Source organism: Arabidopsis lyrata (assembly GCF_000004255.2).
Source record: "Arabidopsis lyrata subsp. lyrata unplaced genomic scaffold ARALYscaffold_7, whole genome shotgun sequence".
NCBI classification, from domain to species: domain Eukaryota; kingdom Viridiplantae; phylum Streptophyta; class Magnoliopsida; order Brassicales; family Brassicaceae; genus Arabidopsis; species Arabidopsis lyrata.
The window spans coordinates 9236127-9257285 of NW_003302549.1; the positions used below are offsets into that span (position 1 = coordinate 9236127).

The 21159-nt window shown below is 35.5% G+C and overlaps 3 protein-coding genes, 1 long non-coding RNA gene and 1 pseudogene across 7 annotated transcripts; 2 read left to right on the plus strand and 3 right to left on the minus strand.

Moving 5' to 3' along the window:
- Positions 1-24: 24 nt before the first annotated feature.
- Positions 25-5709, minus strand: LOC110226342 (anaphase-promoting complex subunit 4). Of its 2 annotated transcripts, XM_021017630.1 has the most exons (19): positions 5244-5709; positions 5047-5158; positions 4756-4847; positions 4504-4587; positions 4003-4242; positions 3596-3676; positions 3218-3369; positions 2896-3056; positions 2706-2806; positions 2554-2628; positions 2269-2448; positions 2070-2152; positions 1892-1990; positions 1567-1671; positions 1204-1342; positions 855-1073; positions 602-754; positions 396-477; positions 25-295 (listed from the first exon to the last, which is right to left on the minus strand). In XM_021017630.1, the coding sequence occupies exons 1-19, from the start codon at positions 5319-5321 to the stop codon at positions 198-200; spliced, it is 2334 nt and encodes a 777-aa protein (XP_020873289.1). In that variant the 5' UTR covers positions 5322-5709; the 3' UTR covers positions 25-197. The 2 variants fall into 2 exon arrangements, with proteins under 2 accessions (XP_020873289.1, XP_020873290.1); XM_021017631.1 differs by lacking the exon at positions 1567-1671.
- Positions 5710-9085: 3376 nt separating this feature from the next.
- Positions 9086-10307, plus strand: LOC110226447. The gene is made up of 3 exons (XR_002330486.1): positions 9086-9487; positions 9579-9904; positions 9994-10307. It is a non-coding gene; the product is annotated as an uncharacterized LOC110226447 (long non-coding RNA).
- A 159-nt stretch (positions 10308-10466) lies between these two features.
- LOC110226381 (pre-mRNA-splicing factor SLU7-A-like) lies at positions 10467-12361 on the minus strand. Of its 2 annotated transcripts, none has more exons than XM_021017987.1 (5): positions 12118-12361; positions 11673-11830; positions 11467-11585; positions 10862-11272; positions 10467-10752 (listed from the first exon to the last, which is right to left on the minus strand). In XM_021017987.1, the coding sequence occupies exons 1-5, from the start codon at positions 12131-12133 to the stop codon at positions 10557-10559; spliced, it is 900 nt and encodes a 299-aa protein (XP_020873646.1). In that variant the 5' UTR covers positions 12134-12361; the 3' UTR covers positions 10467-10556. The 2 variants fall into 2 exon arrangements, with proteins under 2 accessions (XP_020873646.1, XP_020873645.1); XM_021017986.1 differs by having other exon boundaries at positions 10862-11275.
- Positions 12362-12767: 406 nt separating this feature from the next.
- Positions 12768-17829, minus strand: LOC110226421 (annotated as a pseudogene).
- Positions 17830-17912: 83 nt separating this feature from the next.
- On the plus strand, positions 17913-21102 carry LOC9305956 (telomerase Cajal body protein 1). 2 transcript variants are annotated; one of them, XM_021017838.1, is made up of 14 exons: positions 17913-18274; positions 18397-18459; positions 18578-18630; positions 18758-18838; positions 18926-18999; positions 19102-19184; positions 19283-19389; positions 19486-19628; positions 19712-19759; positions 19978-20030; positions 20284-20368; positions 20491-20557; positions 20643-20762; positions 20854-21102. In XM_021017838.1, the coding sequence occupies exons 1-14, from the start codon at positions 18099-18101 to the stop codon at positions 20988-20990; spliced, it is 1290 nt and encodes a 429-aa protein (XP_020873497.1). In that variant the 5' UTR covers positions 17913-18098; the 3' UTR covers positions 20991-21102. The 2 variants fall into 2 exon arrangements, with proteins under 2 accessions (XP_020873497.1, XP_020873498.1); XM_021017839.1 differs by having other exon boundaries at positions 20882-21102.
- Positions 21103-21159: the final 57 nt, after the last annotated feature.

A 21159-nucleotide genomic window follows, 5' to 3' on the forward strand; every position in this document is an offset into this window, starting at 1 on the left:
ACCTGGCGAGTGGCTGAGCCGACGTGCGTAAACGCTCTTTAATTATGACTTAAGTGTGAAAAGAAGATACTGATACAGACTTTTGAAGAAGTCATCAACTAACAAAACGTCACCGTTTTACTGAAGTAGTCAAGTTTCTTCTCTTAACTTAGAAATAATAATCTACAGAAGCAATCAAAGCAGGCACTGGAAGAGGTTTACTTGTCATCAGAGATTTCTTCGTCTTCATCTTCTTCCAATATGTACACCAGAGCTCGTCTTCTTTCAGCAAAAACACAAGCCACTCCTCTTGAAGCTGTAAGACAATTTTATATAATTAAGCAAAATATTTCATGATTTTGAAAAAGAATTTCTAGTTTGAAGGAAGAAAAAAAAACAGAAAATTAAGCTCTTACCGCTTACTGCTAGAGGAGCAATGACAGAATGTGGAACTTTGCGAACTTTTTCATTTTCAATTTCCAGGTTAACAATCGAGCCCTGGAGTAAAGCGAATTTGTCAGGTTTCATAGTAGAGAATATCGTTTCAAGATGCATAAGTTCTTACATAACCTTCACTAAATTTCAAAATAACGTCGATGAGAATGACTGAAATTAGTAATACCTTCAAATCCTCTATCTCCCACTGGTTTAGAGAACTAGATCTTGAAATGGAAATGAATGGAAGGTCACAAGTTTGTACAACCATCATGCATGCTTCTCCCGAGCCTTCGGAATCTGCACTTGTCTTATTCAATAATAAAACCAGTTCTTTATCCTGTTTCAAATTAGACAGAGGATTTACAAGGCAACTCCATAAGAAAAAATATCACAAAATTTTAAATCAACAATTGTTGCAGAAGAGAATGAGTATTCACCTTGTAGAGAGACAAATCAACACAAGTGTAGCCATTAGGTACAGATAACAAAACAGCTTCCAGAGAAGTATAACCATTTTTCTCATTGTTGGAGTTCTGCTTAAAACCTTTAGCTATGCCAATACAGTTCAAAATCTCTGAGAAGGTTTCATTGGGGACTTGAAAAGATATGTAATCAGTGTACCCACTTTGACAAGGTGAATCATCAGAAAGTTCATTCTACAAAAGCAAACCAAGACTTCAGTATATCGGGAGCAAATGAAGACTTTGGAGATAGTAATCAGCAATCTCTTCCTAAGGATGTCATATGTGATCATAATAACGTGCATAAGATTGTTGCTGCAAGTACCTTATAGAAGGAAAGAGACATGGGAATTGTGGGAGGAGTTTCCGTTGTTGACAACTGAAGAGGGCAAAGCGGCAACCACTTCATACATGATATCTTTCTTGATATTGTTGTAAAGGGCATTTGAAGAGCCATCTTGAAGCTAAAATTGTGTAAGCATTAAAATCAAAATTTGACGTCTAGTCAGAGAAACCATGAGAAAGTATGACCAGACTCTAAAGACTCAACACACTTTGTTTTGCGGGTAAAACTCCAAAAACATAAATATGGTTGTTCAGGTTGTATTTAAAATTGTCAAGGCAAAGCCATGGCATCAGACCTTTGTCTCTACCATAGCCTTTTTGTGTGGAAATATGAAGAAAATACCTAGACTCCATATGTTGGAATTCCTTAGCCAATGTCCTCTGCAGAAAGTCACACTCTGAAAACCCTCCAAACTGAAGTAACTCTTTGACTCTTCCTATGGTTTTGCTGGGACATTAGAACACTAAGAGTTTGAAGGAAACGAAGGAAAATAAAATGAATGAACAGCTATGGAGGATACGATGTCAAAAAAAAAAAAAAGACAGCTATGGAGGATACAATGGACTTCATGCTTCACAAGATAAACTGACAGAGATTCTGAACGACTACAAGATAAACTACGCAGAAAGGGTAGGTAAAAGCATAGATATAGAAAGAGGTGACCTACAGATCAATTTCAATGTCATCACCAGCTTCAGATGGCTCCAAGAGGTCTTTCACAGGATCTTGATCATATAAGAACTTCAAGAATACCACAAGGAGTTCACTGCCAAAGAAGCAAACCGTGTAACTGCAGAGATTTGGCTTTTAACATCATTAACAACATAGAAAACACATGTGCATACCTGTTGTATGACAAAAGCTGATCATTTGGTTCTTGCATAAGATACTTTATGCTTCTGACGAGCCAGTTGAAGAAATTTGAAAACTGAAACAAAGAGTATTATAATTCTATTGAACTGACCATTGCGTGAGAAACATGGGACAGCCAATATACTGAATAACTACGATTCTCAGTATCTAAAAGAATGCACGCCTCTGTACCTGTTGGACAACAGAAGATAGTACCATCATAAACCGTTGCACTTGTACAAGTAGAAGACCAGTATTTTCAGTGGCTTCATTAAGGAGTATCTCATCCAAACCAATGCCTTGGTAACGTGCACGCCACCTCGAGAGACCTCTTAATTCACCCATCCTGAATCCTATAATTTCTGCTGCAGGCTGAAAAGAAAGCTTAATCGTGACAAAACTCATCTAAAAACTATTAGTAGGATAAAAAGTCTAACAATTCAAACTCCCTTTCCAGGAGTGTGAAGAATACTGAACCTGAAGATGGTCAAGGACAATCTGCTGAAGCTCTTTTCCTGTACCACATACTGACTTTAAAACTCGCTTCACACCCTAGTAAAACAAGAGAACTACTTAGTGGAATATGATTAAACTATTACCCTGAAGAAGATCAAACAAGTAAAGCTTACCACTTCACCAAGAGAGTTAACTAAAAACTGATTAAGCGCTGGACTTATCCGTGCACCACCCAAAAGGCTAAGAAACTCTTCTTGAGGAGATGACTCCAGTCCTAGGAGAAAAGCAACAGAGCCTTGTAAATCTATAAGCGATTAAGCATAAGAGAAAAACCTCCACCAACAAACTGATAGCGGCAAATACCATTATCAATGATCAACGTGGAAAGCGAATGAAACTTGTCATGAAAAGTTTTCATTGCATCCGCCCATTGTTTGCTCATAACTGACAGGGATGCTCGAATAACCTCAGTCAAATCTTCAATGTTAGAAGCTTGTTGAGCAACCTGATGAAGCTCATATTTCCTGATATAAAAATTAGATGAGATATAAAGAACATGACAGAAGCAAGGCGGAAAAAGAGTGCCATTTACTAACAGTTTCCTGTATTAAAATCCAGATTTGAAACAATGAGAAGGTACAGAGAAAGAAGCAGCTGCGAAGTATAGATAATTTGGTGTGTTTACCTCTTCCAAAATATAGATGTGTCCATTGCAAGGCAATGTAAACCAGGCAGATCTTCAACATTTAATTTTTCCTCTCTTGGCTTTATAGCACAATCCCTAAGCTCTCCTGTGCACATTACTACCAGACGGCAGAGGTCTTTCGACAAAGCAACCTAAGAAATGTAATATACAATAATTAATTTGAATCTAAAGACTCCTTCTCATATAACATAAGAAATGTAATATACAATAATTAATTTGAATCTAAAGACTCCTTCTCATATAACAAGCTCTCCTTTCTTTGTTTCCACAACAGGCATTTACAGTGAGAGACATGAGAAATAACGAGAGGTCATTTATATAATTTGGAAAGCATGGCTCTTAAAAGGATCCAATTACCTTGTAAATAGAAGCATTAAATAGTTTGCAAGAGGCATGCTCATCCAGATGGGGCACAGAAACAAACAGCTCGTGTATGTTCTGTCATGGTAATGCAGGAGCAGCAGAGCAAACACATGATACAAGAGAAAATAAGATTTAAACTAAAAATAAAACAATAGAATATTTGCTCATAGCTAGAAAAGAAACAAAAAACTTACAAATCGTTAACTTTACCACTAACAATATTAAGAACTTGTAATAAAAAAGCAACTAAGGGTTTCAAAAAAACAATTTCCATGCAGAAATAGAGTTGAAAATTCATTAAGCATCCTGCAATTCTATATGCAAGCAGAAATGAGAAGATGATGATACATGAATGGATATTAACGCCTTACTAATTACTTACAGTCAAAAGAGCGACTTACAATCTTCCCTATCTGAAATATTCCAAATATACTGAAGCATATGCTCCCATCACGATCACCACTGCAAAGAATGTTAAACTTCCGGAATGAGGTATTAGATAGTTCTGCCAAAGAGTCTTCACCGTCATCCATGAAACTGGAGTCACCAGCTACCAGTCCAGGTATCTTCGGAGCTCTTGGAGCAGGAGGGAAGAAACGGGAGGTCCGGTCCTCATAAACTGAGAAATTATCACTTTCATCCTGAAAACCAAACTCTAAGAAAAGCTTAGAACAAGCTCAAATAACTAACTATAAGAGTTGGGTGTGAAAAAAAAAAATTAAAAGTGTAGATGCTTTGACTGGGATTAGTAAAAGAAACTTTCTTAATTTTCTCAACATAAATATTGATACCGCAACCAAAATTTTTCACACCTATACTATCATATATAATATGAGAAATTGAAAGATTATCTATGTCCAATTCATGAGTTCCTGTACAACTAGTTAGAGGAGAAAACATACGGTATTGGATTGTCCATCTTCCTCCCAGTTAAGACACACGACAGCTACAGAATGAGGCTTCAAGCTCCTTAATAGCTTCCCGTTCTGTATTAAAAGAGTATCCACCACTTTTTGATAAGCATGATCCTTTTCCGTTTCGACAATATAAATAAATCATAATACTAGTTTTATATAGCAAAGGTTTAAAAGAAATATTCAGGCCATCAACAACTTCATCATGGAAAACATGGATTAGTTTCAAACTATACTTGCCTCAACATCGTGAAGCGCAATGGTTCCATCCTCAAGCCCAACAGCTATGGCTTTACCATCAGGACGCCAACATAAAGAAGTAACAGGCTTTCCTATAAGCCAAAAGAAAGGAAACACACTAAGTACCAGAAATATCTGACTAACTGAGTAATCCTTCTACTATTGAAAACCTACTTCAAATTGCATTTCACTTTCAATTTCTGTAAATTACTAAGAGCCACAATCAAAAACCATCTTGTATTGAAAATGTCTACTTCAATCTAACAAAGTGAACAAAAGAGAGAACTTTACCAGGCGAAATAGTCCATAATCTCTGCCAATTGAAGCGATGCAGCAAAATCTTTGAGTCCTCAGTAACCATTGCCAGTAAATCCTTCTCCGGGTTCCACTCAGCTATCTTAATCTAATCAAAATTGAACATATATATCCATCTAAATTCCTTTAAATCACAAAAAGACACGAAATTTGAACAGAAGTAAAACCAAAACCTGAAAAGGTATGGGCTTGTCGAACTGGAGCTGGAAAGGAATGATATTTTCTTCCTCGTCACTCGCCATTTCCGACATTCCGAGGTTATTGGGATTAGGGGCTATTGGAATTTTCAATTTCTAGCAAAGCTATAGGAACTAAGCAGCCAGAGACACACTTGAGAAAAAGCTGTAGAGAGTGGATAAAAGGACGGCGTCGATCCGCCGGGAGCAGAGAGACCCACCAGTGACAAAGCTGGCGGGCTTTTCTTCCAAATTCCAATAAAAATACCTAATCCGGTTTTTGGTTTATTTTCGGTTCAAGAGATATCAAACGGTTCAATTTGTCGGTCTGAGATTGAAACCCGGTTCATGCTTTGGAGATTTTTGGCACTGGGGTTTTAGAACAAAAAGGTCTACACGCGAAGATGGGTGAAGAAGAGAAAACTTCATCATGGCCTACTATCAGCCCGGCCCAATATATTTAGGTGTCTAACGAAAATAAGAATTTTTGGCCTATTAAAAATAATTTTTTCAAACATTTAAACTTTTTTATAAAAAAATTGTTATTTTAAAATTTTAGAGCCTTTTATACTTTTTTTAAAAAAAATTGAACATTTTAAAATATAATTCTTATATTGATAATATTTTTTAAAAATTATTTGGGCTTTTTTTATATGTAAAGTTTTCAAAAAAAAAAGTTCCACGCTCTTGCACTTCCGCACTATCCATGTGAACCGGGACTGCCCTACTAAAGACGCTCAGACATTCCTTGGTCTTTGGCTCCGAGCCTCATACCCTCTTTAAAGCCCATTTTCTTCAATTGATTTGAACCAAATCTTGTATTGTGCTTCTCTAGTGACCAAAGCTCCCTTATTTTGGTCTGAAAGCAACCTCAAGTTCAGTTGCACGATGAACTTTGCTTTTGCTTTTTCTTCTAAAATCAGTAGGTAAGCCGTGTGACCTTAGCTCTTTAGGTGATACAAAGAGAGCCTTCGTCGAAGGTTTCTTTGGCGCCATTGTTGTTGCGCAGTGATATAAATGAAATGATGATGATGAATTTTGGCGATAATTTTGTGTATTTTTTGAATTTTCTTAATTATGAATTTTAAAAATTAAAAACAAAATACTTCATTTGAGTGCTATTTTTGTCCAAAAATTTGATTTGCAAAATATTAGACCATTTCTCTAAAAATAACGATTAAATGCTCACATTAAAGGATCTCTACAACAAATTTTTGAAAAAAATATTTGCAAAACTAGGGAAGGAGCAATAGATGGATAGCAAATCATCATTTTCTACATAAATATCCGAGCATATTTATAAAAAATAAAGATTTGTCGATTTAATTACAATATTTACACTACTATATTAGTTATATGGTTTCCAATGGTGATTAAAAACAGAAGAAAATAATAAACATCAAATAGATGGAGATTATATTGTTCATGATACAAAATCCAAATGATCCTAATAATGAATTGGTTCAGTGTGCATAATTTGTACAGTATTCATTTTAGTACTGAGATAAAGATTATCTAAATAGATTACATCAATTCTATTAATTGTACCTACAATAATATTTTATCTAAAAATGAAATGCGTATCGGTTCCTTAGAAAAAAAAAAAAAAAATCATGAAAGTTTTTGAACAAACACACATTCATGAGGATAAATTTTTTTGAAATAAATTGATTGGGAGAGTGTGGGATAGAGAAACTACTAAAAACAAAATTAACTACTGTTGTAGATAATTAGGTAATACTAATTAAATTAGGATCTCACTAACTTTAACATATATATTTCTAAATAGCTACAATGACAAAATTTCTCAAGTTAAAAGAGCTCCAATGTCTTTGTTTCTATGTTTTTCTATATCTGCTAAGTGCTAACTCGGTTTTGCTGGTGTCTGATTTTGATTTTGATAAGTGTGTGATTGAAATTGACAAGAAATCATTACAATAACATTATATTGATAATTTGTTTTTTTTTAAATTATTATTATTCATTAGGCAAATGGCAATCCGTGTACGACGTAGAACCTATTACGATTTGTGGTATCATGGTTACATCAGTGTCGATACTCAGGACGATATGTTTCCTGTTATGTTCGATACCGGAGCCCATGAAATATGGGTTCCATGTCACCTCTTTCCGGGTGCAGCAGCGGTCGATAAATATATCGGAGCTAATTCATTAACGCATGACCCATGTCCAAGTAATTTGTTTTTAATTTACTTCTAGGCTTTTTTCTTATTTAGTTGTATAAAATCATTAACAAATTTTTTTTCTATTTCTTTTTGTTTTTCTCTAAGGTTCTGTAGCACATCTACGACTTAGACACAGAAAAGTTGCTTTCCCTAGAACCATTACTTTGCGTGCAACGAGAAATCGCGATATGTTTTTTTTTTAAGATAACCTCGAGACTTTACTTTTCAACGTAGTCTGTGTTATCTCTGAGTCCCGACCAGTAGATTACTATTATGCATCGGGTATTACTGGCACTGTTGGTCTGGCTTTCTCCCCTCCAGCACCAACAATCTTTTCACCACCCATTTGGTAAATTTTTATCCTAGTGGGGTATCTAAATCCTTAACTCCCTATATATATATACTAAAATATCCTACCACTATTTTCATTGAAAAGACTAAAAAATAATAATTTATGTTATTTAAATCATTTACGTCTAAATCACGTAGGTGTCTAGATTTTTGTCTAAAGCAATAGAATTTATATGATGTCAAAACTATGAATCTTAAAGTCAACTCGAAACAAATTTGAAAGTCAATAAATAAGAAATATGTAATTCTGTATATGAGTTTTTAATAACAATATTGATCAGTTTTGTGAAAACACGTATTCACGATGCGTCATATATATACTTTTGTTGAAAAAACTTACAGAATAAATTAATATATATATATAGTTAAATATTACGTATATGAAATGGTAAGATATTAAAAAGAAAGAAACAATTTTTGGGTTCAAAGAAATCCACCCCTTTTTAACTAGCTAATCAAAATTTGCCATTTAATCTAATTAAATAAACTAAAATAATTACTATTATCTAATAAACATGGTGTAATCATACATATAAAAGTAAGATTTCACTCTCTACTTATTGGTCCACTTGGCAATGTAAATTAAAAAAAAATAAAACAAATTTTTAAAAATTTATTTCTAATTAAATCATAAATATAACACATTTATCATATACATTTAACACACAATTAAATACAAAACTGAAATCAAATAAATTACTCATTAAGTATATTTTTCCATTCAATTTTATTCAACACACAATAAATTAGAATTATAATTCTCATAATTTTTTTAAAATTGTAACTCCTATCACTTCTCATCCTATAAATACCCATTTTCTCATCCTCTCATTCTCTCATGCCTCATCCTCTTCCATCTCAAATCTTAAATATTTGTTTTTTGGTTTGTGTTTTTTTTTTTGTAGTTGTTGTTGTATGGGTTATTCTAAATTTTAATTTTGGAGACTTTATGATATATATGTTACATTAGTTTTTTGATATTTTTTCAAAGATTCATCATTGTCTATTTAAAATTATCATCTTATAAGTAATTATTCTCTCATCTTCTTCCAATATATTCTTCTATCTATTTTTTATGTTGTTATATGGGTTGAAAATCAATGAAAACATCATTGTAAAAACTTGATTCTAAATTTATTTTAAAAAGTATGATATATATCTAACATGGTTTTTCAATTTCTTTTTCTCTAACGCCATATTAGATTAAACTTATTTCTTCTTTATTTTTTTATCTTTTAATTGACATTCACATATGTAAAATAAAAAATTTAATAGAATTTATATATGATGTTGAAACTATGATATTCACGATGATGTTGTGTCTAAAAGTCTACTGAAAATAAATGTATATATTTGGACATATGACACGTACATAAATTTATTTATTATACAATGATTTATCGTCAAAATATTAATAGAGGTATGAGATTAAGTATATTTAGATAACAAATAAAAATAAGAAATATAATTATATTTTATTGGAAATAATTTTAGGAGAAATATGATGGATCAAAGGCTCTTACATCGAAATATATTTTCGGTGTGGCTACGGAATTACTATGAACCAGGCCACTGTTGTGACGGCTATAATTTGGGAGGAGAAATAATCTCATCATTTTGTCGATGAGCATATATACTTCAACCTCATTGAAGGTAATAGATGGATCATTAGGATGCCTTCCATCCAAGTCGACGGATATCAGGGTAATAATTAATTACAATAATGAGTGTATCTATATATGTGTGTTTTTTTAGTACATGAGATTTACTTCTTTTTTTTTTTTTTTTTTTTTAGGATTACTCACCCATAAAGCTTTAATCCATACGGGCTGTCCGTATATATACGGTCCTCCGGTTAGTAAATGATTTAATTTTCTTTAATTTCTATTATGTATCAAATATTGTTTACTAATTGAATTTATTATTTCTATTTATTTCTGTAGCTCATTATCCGAGAGATTAATTCTCAATTTTGTGGTGGTAGACGTGTATTTTCAGTATTTTCATACCTATGTATTTGTGGTAATTAGACAGATCTTTGTAAGTTTAGTTGTGGTGATTAGACGGATCTTCGAGTATTTTCAGACCTATATATTTCCCACATGAAATACCCGGATATTTGTAAGTTTAGTTGTATATTTTTTCTTAGATATTCTATAAATAAACTATTAATAACATTATTTGCTTTTTATTTATTTATTTATCTACAGTATTATTGGAGTGCCTTTTCTCAGAAAATATCATACGATATTTGATTTTGGGCACCACCAAATCGGATTTTCTCTCGCCACTTCCGGCTACGACGACGTGAACGACGAGGACGGTGTGGACGACGTGAACGACGAGAACGGTGTGGACGACTTGGAAAGACTCGTTCACTCATGGACATTATGATGCAGCGCATCACATCTTTACTTTAAGCTTTGTTTTTTTTTTTTGGTAAGAACTAATTAAGCTTTTTATTTTTTTTCTTTGGTAATGAGAATTAATTAAGCTTTTAAGACCTTTTAATATTTGATGTCATCTCTAGCATATATATTCCTTGAAAAAGTGATTTTGTTAGGTTAGATGGTTCTGAAACACATCAAAATAACATTCGAAATATCTATCTCGAAGAAACACAGTGCTTTGGCAATGGCATGACTCGCAATCTTCTTCCTAGGATGTTTTTAGAATTTTGTCGTAAATCGTAATAGCCAACTACCACACCAAAAGAAAAGCTTCCAATGACAAGTATTATGATTACAAGTTTTACTACAGCAAGGGCCGCGAGTTAAATTGAAGGACTTGATACAACTACCCGAATGATAAACGAAGAGTCAAAGCAGCTAACCGAATAAAATTTTTGATTTGGATCTGCATCTGGGAGCGGGTCTTCACGCATGGACCGACTCTTAGGGTCATAATGGGCGGAGTCGGCATCAAGGTTATACAGGTATTTAGCTTTGTCTTCTCTGATACGCAGATTCCTGAGGAAGAAGAAAAGGTTACACCCATCAAATAAAAGCATCCAAAAGAGCAAACAAATTTAACCTGTGCGATGAGAGATAAGATGTCGTGTAGATGAGTAGTCCATACCTTACGGTTCCTGTGCTACCACCACCAGTTGATCGAACGCGCTTTTCAACCTTTGCAAAGTCCATCTGCTTGCTCCCGTCAACCTTGGCTTCGTCGACTCTTAAGTCATCATCTTCTTCATCCCAATCGCTGGTTGGGTCATTAACTTCTTGGTGCTTGTGTTTCTCCTCTAGCTTCTTAAGCTTCTCGTCCTTAAGGTACTTCTTACGTGCGTCTTCTTTAGCGTCATAAAGCTCTTGCACGCGATGGTAGGTTGAAGAATCATAACCGTTCCATCGGTCCCTCTTGCCATCATAGTTGAGTTTAAGAGACTGGATTTTCTCGTCGGGTTCAATGTTCTTGCTTGTGAATTTTGCTCCAAGTTTACGGGGCCTCTCCGTGCATGCTTTCGCATCGTGAGTAATTGCACCACAGCTTCAAGGAAAAATAGACACGCCAAGCCAAGTTAGAGAATGGAGCAGCAAGTACAAAACTTAAAAAGCGTGTTTTGACATAGCAATCACAGAGAATCTACACATGTTGAGCAACACTCAAGGGACTGAATGAATGTCAAAACTAACTATAATCTGAAGTCAAGAGGAAAAACAGGCGGAAGAAGGGCATACTTTTCACAGGCTCCCTTGCGGTATGTTTCGGCTTGATAGATCTTTGCACCTCTGTCATACGATGATGATGCGTCTGTGCAAAAGGGATCAAGTTTCCAATTCTTTTGATGTTTAAAACTCTGGAAAAACAAACAAACAGAGTATTCAGCGTGCATGTCCGAGCAAGTAGACAGACCAAGTGAACCAATAGAAGAATTAAAGCTTACCGGTGTTTCAGACGTGGTATAATACCATGGAGCTTTTAACATAAAGTCAGGTACGTGGGGGTTGATTTCCTCTACATTCTCGTCGACCTCAGCCGGAGCAAGCCCAGCTTTACGAGCTTCCTCTAATTTGATTTGCTTCCTACGAGCTCCCCTAGAAACTGCAAAAGCAGCAGGATCATGTTAAAAAAACAAAAACGCATTGAATATTTTCAAAACTTGACAAGACTGGTCATTGATTCATCAGCTTTTCAATTATTTCTAGGTCTCGAGTTCATGATTTCTGATCTCTCAATATCTGATCAATCAGTACCAAATCAGAGACACTATGACAAACCCTAACTTTGTGATGAACTACAAAATCATAACCTAAATCCTTTTCCATTGAAGGGAAATCGAGAACCATCAACTAGGAACGTACAAATGAATTGAAAACGGATCAGAGTACCTGTAGCCGTCGCCATGGTTTTATCCAATCGGTCAAGCGCTTTTCTTTTGTTGTTGATGCCGCCAAATTAAAAAACGCGAGCTCGGAGAAAGAATAAGAAGATAAGAGGAAATGAGAGAAGGCGGTGACACCAAAACAGCACCGTCCTTGTGTACAACAGCTTATTTGATATATATGTTCCATAGTTACATAGTTTTTTTGACCACGGCAGAGATACATAAAGCCAATAAACAAACTCTTGTAGAGAGATATCTATGAACAGAATCGACCAGAATTTTATTGATTATTGACCATAACTCTTGTCTCTGAACATTTCTCCCTTTGCAGAGAATCAAGTCTCAAGGAGAATCTTACCAATATGGTTGCTACTCTCCATAAGGCTATGAGCTTCTGCTGCTTGTGACAATGGTAAATACTTGTGAATCACCGGTTTTACCTTCCCCGTTTCTATCGCTGGCCAGACATTCTTCTCGACTTCCCTTACAACAATCGCTTTGTTTTCTGTGCTTCTTGGTCTTAATGCAGCTCCTATAGGAACAAAACAGATCAAGATTATCAATAGGTCTCAGATCTAGTAGTCAAGTTTCTGTTTCTTAACTTAGAAATAATAATCTACACAAACAACAATCAAAGCAGGCATTGGAGGAGGTTTACTTGTCATCAGAGATTTCTTCATCTTCATCTTCTTCCAATATGTACACCAAAGCTCGTCTTCTTTCAGCAAAAACACAAGCCACTCCTCTTGAAGCTGTAAGAATTTTATATAGTTAAGCAAATTATTTCATGATTTTGAAAAAGCATTTCTAGTTTGAAGGAAGAAAAAAAGACAGAAAATTAAGCTCTTACCGCTTACTGCTAGAGGAGCAATGACAGAATGTGGAACTTTGCGAACCTTTTCATTCTCCATTTCCAGGTTAACAATCGCATCCTGGAGAAAAGCTGATTTGTGAGGTTTTATAGTAAAGAATATCGTTTCAAGATGCATAAGTTCTTACACAACCTTCCCATGGTTAATTTTCAAAAAAACGGCGATGAGAATGATTGAAATTAGTAATCCCTTCAAATCCTCTAGTTCCCACTGGTTTAGAGAACTAGATCTTGAAATGGAAATGAATGGAAGGTCACCAGTTTGTACAACCATCATACATGCTTCTCCCGAGCCTTTGGAATTTGCGCTTGTCTTGTTCAATAATAAAACAAGTTCTTTATCCTGTTTCAAAATCAGTCAGAGGGTTTATAAGGAAACTCCAAAAGATATAAAAAGGTAAAATCAACCAGTGCTGCAAAATAGAGTGAGTATTCACCTTGTAGAGAGACAAATCGACACAAGTGTAGCCATTAGGTACAGATAACAAAACGGCTTCCAGAGAAGTATAACCATTTTTCTCATTGTTGGCGTTCTGCTTAAAACCCTTAGCTATGCCAACACAGTTCGGAATCTCTGGGAAGGTTTCTTCGGGGACTTGAAAAGATATGTAATCAGTGTACCCACTTTGACAAGGTGTATCCTCAGAAAGTTCATTCTGCACAAGCAAACAAAGACTTTAGCATATCAGGAGCACATGAAAACTTTGGAGATAGCAATCAGCAATCTCTTCCTAAGGATGCCCTATGGGATCATAATAAAGTGCATTAAGATTGTTGCTGCAAGTACCTTATAGAAGGAAAGAGACATGGGAATTGCTGTAGGTGTTTGCGTTGTTGACAACTGAAGAGGGCAAAGCGGCAACAACTTCATACATGATATCTTTCTTGATATTGTTGTAAAGGGCATTTGAAGAGCCATCTTGAAGCTAAAATTGTTAAAGCATTAAAATCAGAATTTGACGTCTAGTCAGAGAAAGCCATGAGAAAGTATGACCAGACTATAAAGACTCAGTACACTTTTTTTTGCAAGTAAACTCCAATACCATAAATATGGTTGTTCATGTTGTATTTCAAAATGCCAAGGCAAAGCCATGGTATCAGACCTTTGTCTCTACCATAGCCTTTTACACGTATCAGTTTACCAACGTTGTGCTCCATGATGCAGCATTTTTAAGAAACTTTATGTTTTAAAAGTGAAAATGTAAAGAAAATACCTAGACTCCATGTGTTGGAATTCCTTAGCCAATGTCCTCTGCAGAAAATCACACTCTGAAAACCCTCCAAACTGAAGTAACTCTTTGACTCTTCCGATGGTTTTCCTGGGACATTAAAACATTAAGAGTTTAAATGAAATGAAGTAAAACAAAATGAATGAACAGCTACGGAGGATACAATGGACTTCATGCTTCACAAACGCACACACATTACCCATATCTGAATTTCGTTTTAGTGTGGTTAGAGAAACCTGCTCCGATTTTCATTCGTGATATCACATTGGACTACCCCTATTGAATGTGGTTATAAATGGCTTAAAAATTTAGGTAACCTGACAGAGATTCTGCTCGACTACAAGATAAGTAATCAGAAAAGGTAGGTAAAAGCACAGACATAGAAAGAGTTGACCTACAGATCAATTTCAATGTCATCACCAGCTTCAGATAGCTCCAAGAGGTCTTTCACAGGATCTTGATCATATAAGAACTTCAAGAATACCACAAGGAGTTCACTGCCACAGAAACAAACCATGTAACTGCAAAGATTTGGCTTTAACACCTTTAACAACATAAAAACACATGTGCATACCTGTTGTATGACAAAAGCTGATCATTCGGTTCTTGCATAAGATACTTTATACTTCTGACGAGCCAGTTGAAGAAATTTGAGAACTGAAACAAAAAGTATTATAATTCAGCCAACATACTAAATAACTATGATTTTCAGAGTTAAAAGAACTGCACACCTCTGTACCTGTTGGACAACAGAAGATAGTACCATCATAAACCGTTGCACTTGTACAAGTAGCAGACCAGTATTTTCAGTGGCTTCATTAAGGAGCATCTCATCCAAACCAATGCCTTGGTATCGTGCACGCCACCTCGATAGACCTCTTAATTCACCCATCCTGAATCCGATAATTTCAGCTGCAGGCTGAAAAAGAAAGCTTAATTCGTGACAAAACTCTCTAAAAAGTATTAGCTGTATAAATAAACGCTACTTAGTCTAAAAATTATAACTCCATTTTCAGGAATGTAAAGAATACTGTACCTGAAGATGGTCAAGGACAACCTGCTGAAGCTCTTTTCCTATACCACATTCTGACTTTAAAACACGCTTCACACCCTACTGAACAAGAGAACTACTTAGTGGAATATGATAAAGCTAGTACCCTGAAAAAGATCAAACAAGTAAAGCTTACCACTTCGCCAAGAGAGTTAACTAAAAACTGATTAAGCGCTGGACTTATTCGTGCACCACCCAAAAGGCTAAGAAATTCTTCTTGAGTAGATGATTCCAGTCCTAGGAGAAAAGCAACAAAGCCCTGTAAATCTATCAGCAATAAAGCATAAGAGAAAAACCTCAACCAACAAACTGATAGTGGCAAATACCATTATCAATGATCAAGTTGGAAAGAGAATAAACTTGTCATGAAAAGTTTTCATTGCATCCGCCCATTGTTTGGTCATAACTGACAGGGATGCTCGAATAACGTCGGTCAAATCTTCAATGTTAGAAGCTTGTTGAGCAACCTGATGAAGATCATATTTCCTGAAATAAAAATTAGAAGAGATAACGAATATGACAGATTCAAGGCAGAAAAACAGTGCCAATTATTAAACGTTATTAAAACAATGAGAAGGAACAAAAGAAAGAAGCAGCGGCAGAGTATAGATAGGTTGGTGTATTTACCTCTTCCAAAATATAGATGTGTCCATTACAAGGCAATGCAACCCAGGCAGATCTTGAACATTTATTTTTTCCTCTCTTGGCTTGATATCACAATCCCTAAGCTCTCCTGTGCACATTACTACCAGACGGCAGAGGTCTTTCGACAAAGCAACCTAAGAAATGAAATATACAAATAATTAATTTGAATCTAAAGACTCCTTATCATATACCAAGCTCGCCTTTCTTTGTTTCCACAACAGGCATTTACAGTCTGAGACATGAGAAATAACGAGAGGCCATTTATATCATTTGGAAAGCATGGCTCTTGAAAGGATCCAAGTACCTTATAAATGGAAGCATTAAAAAGTTTGCAAGAGGCATGCTCATCCAGATGGGGCACAGGAACAGACAGCTCGTGTATGTTCTGATCATGGTAATGTAGGAGCAGCAGAGCAAACACATGAAACAAGAGAAATAAGATGTAAACTAGAAATAAAACAACAGAATATTTGCTCATAGCTAGAAAAGAAACAAAAAACTTACAAATCGTAAACTTTACCCCTAACAATATTAACTTGTAATAAAAGAGCAACTAAAGATTTCAGAAAACAATTTCCATGTAGAAACAGTGTTGAAAATTCATTAAGCATCCTGCAATTCTATATGCAAACAGAATGGAAAGATGATGAAGCATCATCAACCATGATACATGAATGGGTATTTACGGTTTACTAATTATTTACAGTCAAAAGAGCGACTTACAATCTTCCCTATCTGAAATATTCCAAATATACTGAAGCATATGATCCCATCACGATCACCACTGCAAAGAATGTTGAACTTCCGATATGAGGTATTGGATAGTTCTGCAACTGGAGTCACCAGCTACCAATCCAGGCATCTTCGGAGCTCTTGGAGCAGGAGGGAAAAAACGGGAGGTCCGGTCCTCATAAACTGAGAAATTACCACTTTCATCCTGAAAACCAAACTCTAAGAAAAAGTAAGCACAACTGGGATTGGTAAGAGAAACTTTCTTATTTTTCTCAGCATAAATATAGATACCTAAACCAAACATAAGTTTCTGTACGACTAGTCAGAGGAGAAAACATACAGTATTGGATTGTCCATCCTCCTCCTAGTTAAGACACACGACAGCTACATCATGGGGCTTTAAGTTCCTTAATAGCTTCCCATTCTGCATGAAAAGAGTATTAACCACTTTTTGATAAGCATGTTCCTTTATAAATAAAACATAATACTAGTTTCTATACAGCATAGTTTTAAAAGGAATATTCAGCCTATCAACAACGTCATCATGTAAAACATGGATTAGTTTCAATCCAAACTTGCCTCAACATCGTGAAGCGCAATGGTTCCATCCTCAAGCCCAACAGCTATGGCTTTACCATCAGGACGCCAACATAAAGAAGTAACAGGCTTTCCTATAAACCAAAAGAAAGGAAATACACTTAGTACCAGCAATATCTGACTAACTGAGTAATCCTTCTACTATTGACAACCTACTTCAAATTGCATTCCACTTTCAGTTTCAGCAAATAACAAATTTTCTTTCATCAAGCTGAACCATCTTGTATTCAAAATTGTCACCTTTTAACCAAAAGAGAAAAACTTTACCTGGAGCAGCAAAATGTTGGAGTCCTCAGTAACCATTGCCAATAAATCCTTCTCCGGGTTCCACTCAGCTATCTTAATCTAATGAAATTGAACATATATATCCATCTAAATTCCTTTAAATCATAAAAAAGACACGAACTTTGAGCAGAAGTAGAACCAAAACCTGAAAAGGTATGGGCTTGTCGAACTGTAGCTGGAAAGGAATGATATTTTCTTCCTCGTCACTCGCCATTTCCGACATTCCGAGGTTTTTGGGATTAGGGGTTAATATTCTAATTTTCAATTTCTAGCAAAGCTGTAGGAAGTAAGTAACCAGAGAGAAACACTTGAGAAAAAAGCTGTAGAGAGTGGATAAAGGAAAGAAGACGGTGGTCGCCGATCCGCCGGGAGCAGAGAGAGACGCACTAATGACAAACCTGGCGGGCTTTTCTTCCAAATTCCAATAAAAATACCTAACCCGGTTTTTGGTTTAATTTCGGTTCAATTGTCGGTCTGAGATTGAAAACCCGGTTCAGGTTTTGGAGATTTTGACTGGGGTTTAGAACGAAAGTACACCTCTCTGCTGCTTTTTTCGAGAAGCTCTGACGAAGAAGATGGGTGAAGAAGAAGCAGTAGCCGAAGAAAATGGTGGACTTAAGGTAGAATCAGGAGAACAAAACTCATCCTGGCCTACTATGAGATTTGATGTCTCTCCTTATAGAACGCACCATTTCTCTAAGCAGTTCAGGACCGCTCGAAACCCTAATAATTTCCTCAAGGGTCTTAAATGGTACCCTTTTCTTCTTGTTTCAAATTCACTCTCTTGATTAGGGTTTTGTTCTTTCTCAAAGTTTGTTTTTTTTTCTTCTCCTTAACTTTTGAGGTATTGAATTGTTACTGTTTCTTATATAGGTCACCTGATGGTTCATGTTTCCTTGCAAGCTCTGAGGATAATACACTTAGTCTGTTTCATCTGTAAGTTGAATCATTTCAATTTGAAATATTTTTGTAGCTTTAAGTTTCAATAATTTTGTATGTTTGGGTAGTTTTAGTTCTCTGTTGAATCTTTAGTTTTGCAAATTTGCCCCATCAGGCCACAAGATGGAGGGGATTCTAATGGCTATGGAGTGCCAGTCCCTGAAGAAGGTTAGCTTTTCCATATGACTTTTTTATGTTGTGGCAAATGCTATAAAAATCAAAAATGTGAAGTAATTTTGTGATTCATGGTGTGTTACTGTGTTTATTGATTTCCTTGCACATTTTGGATTTGTAGATTCGTATGGTGCGAGTCTTCTTGTGAATGAGGGTGAATCTGTCTATGATTTCTGTTGGTATCCTTACATGTCAGTCTCAGGTAATAAAGGGTTTCTGTTTGTATCTTTTGCTTAATTATTTCATCAATTTGAATTACTGATTTTGGCTGTTCACTGATTGATTTCAGACCCTTTAACATGTGTCTTTGCTACGTCCACTAGAGACCATCCGATACATCTTTGGGATAGTACTTCTGGTGAGGTGCTGATTTTTCCATGAAACTTAACATGTTTACTGGAGAGTTATTCTACCATCATTTTTTGTTTGCATCTGATTATTTACATGTGTATAAAACAATGGCAGCTTCGGTGCACGTACCGAGCCTATGATGCTATGGATGAAATAACTGCTGCATTTTCTGTTGGATTTAATCCTGATGGAACCAAGTAAGCAAGAACTTCATCTAAGTTTTTTCCATCTTCCCACATGGTAGAGAATTTGATTAACAGTCGTCTATATTCATTTGGCTGTGTTATGGCTTTAGGATCTTTGCTGGTTACAACAGCTTCATCAGAGTGTTTGATCTTCATCGTCCTGGAAGAGATTTTGGGCAATATTCAACTCTACAGAAAAACAAAGAGGGCCAAGCAGGTTTTTTTCTTCGTTTACCACTCAGATGCTGCATAATATTATTATTACAGATTATACAGAAACAAGAACAACCTTTTAATGGTTTATAATTTCCAGGTATATTATCTACTCTTGCTTTCTCCCCAACTAATTCTGGAATGTTGGCTGTGGGATCTTACGGGCAGACTACTGGGATTTACAGAGAAGATAACATGGAGCTATTGTATGTTTTACATGGTCAAGAAGGCGGTGTTACGCATGTAAGCAATGACCACTAATTGTTGCCTTATTTTTGTCCATTAGGATATGATCAATTATTGATCGAAATTTTTCTTGCTTTTAGGTCCAGTTTTCAAAGGATGGGAACTATTTATATACAGGAGGTCGCAAGGTAACATACTGTTATAAACATTTTTTCCGCTGAATGTTGTCTGGAGCATATTATATCACAACTTGATTTCCATTTTAAGGATAACCCTTTTTGGAGGAAAGTATCATCCGTCTAGAGATATTCTCCTTGGTGTCCAGTATTAAAGTATGATTATGTAATAGGACCATGTATCGTCGTAACCTTACCCAAATGTTTCTTTTTTGTTTGCCCTTCTTCAGGATCCTTACATTCTTTGCTGGGATATTCGGAAATCTGTTGAGATAGTCTATAAGTGAGTATTTACTTCTTTCTTTTTGTTTGGGTAGTCTTTGGTTTCTCAGCTCATACTTGTTTTACAATATAATCTAGAAGCCAGAACGAGTGCTTTAAACAATATGAATACTTAATGTGCCATGAGAAGCAAAAACTTAATGCTACATCAATGTTCAATTTACTAGAAGTCTTAGCTTGATGAAATGGTAGATGTTGAAGCTCTTATAAAGTTGAAATATGTTTGAAATGTATCATTTATATTTGTGTATCAGATTGTACAGAGCAACTGAGAACACAAACCAGCGTGTATTCTTTGATATTGAGCCATGTGGTCGACATTTAGCTACTGGTGGTCAGGTACTTTTGATGTTCGTTTTCCCTTAATTAGAAAAATTGAAAGCAATCTTTTATCCTCTATTAACGCACTTGTGGTGAAATCATGTAACCATTTTCTCATTCCTCTTTGTCTTTTATTCCAGGATGGACTCGTTCACATGTACGATTTACAAACCGGAAACTGGGTTTCTGGATATCAAGCTGCTTCAGGTAGCTAACACTTGGTTCTTCAGTAAATTCTCCAATTCTTGATGATATCCTAACTTCGGCATATTACTCCATCCCATTAATGCAGATACCGTGAATGCTTTCTCTTTCCACCCATACCTTCCAATGGCTGCTACATCCTCTGGTCACAGACGTTTTGCAATTCCTGATGATGACGATGAAGATAAGAACGATCTTCAATTAAAAGGTACATTACACTAAAACGCTAATTAGTTCCTCTCCCATCAATGTTTAACCCAAATTCTCAAATCTTCCCATTCTCTTTGTGGTCACCACAGCTGATGAGAACTGTGTATCTCTCTGGAGTTTCTACGTTACGTCCGAAGAGAACAACACTTATGATGAAGACAATGGCGAAACAAGCAAGTCTCATCTCCAAAATGTCACAGGAGGAGACGAAATAGCCTTAACATAAATTTAAGTTTAAAAGGAATCAAAACAGTATTAGTCTTATCCAAAAAGAAATGGCATATTCTTATCTTTTTGTGCCTTTTTAAACAAAAACAAAAAACAAATTCCCATACTTATCTCGACGTGTTTTTAGAATCCAATGAACTCAAGCCAGACTCCTCTGTTTCAAAACC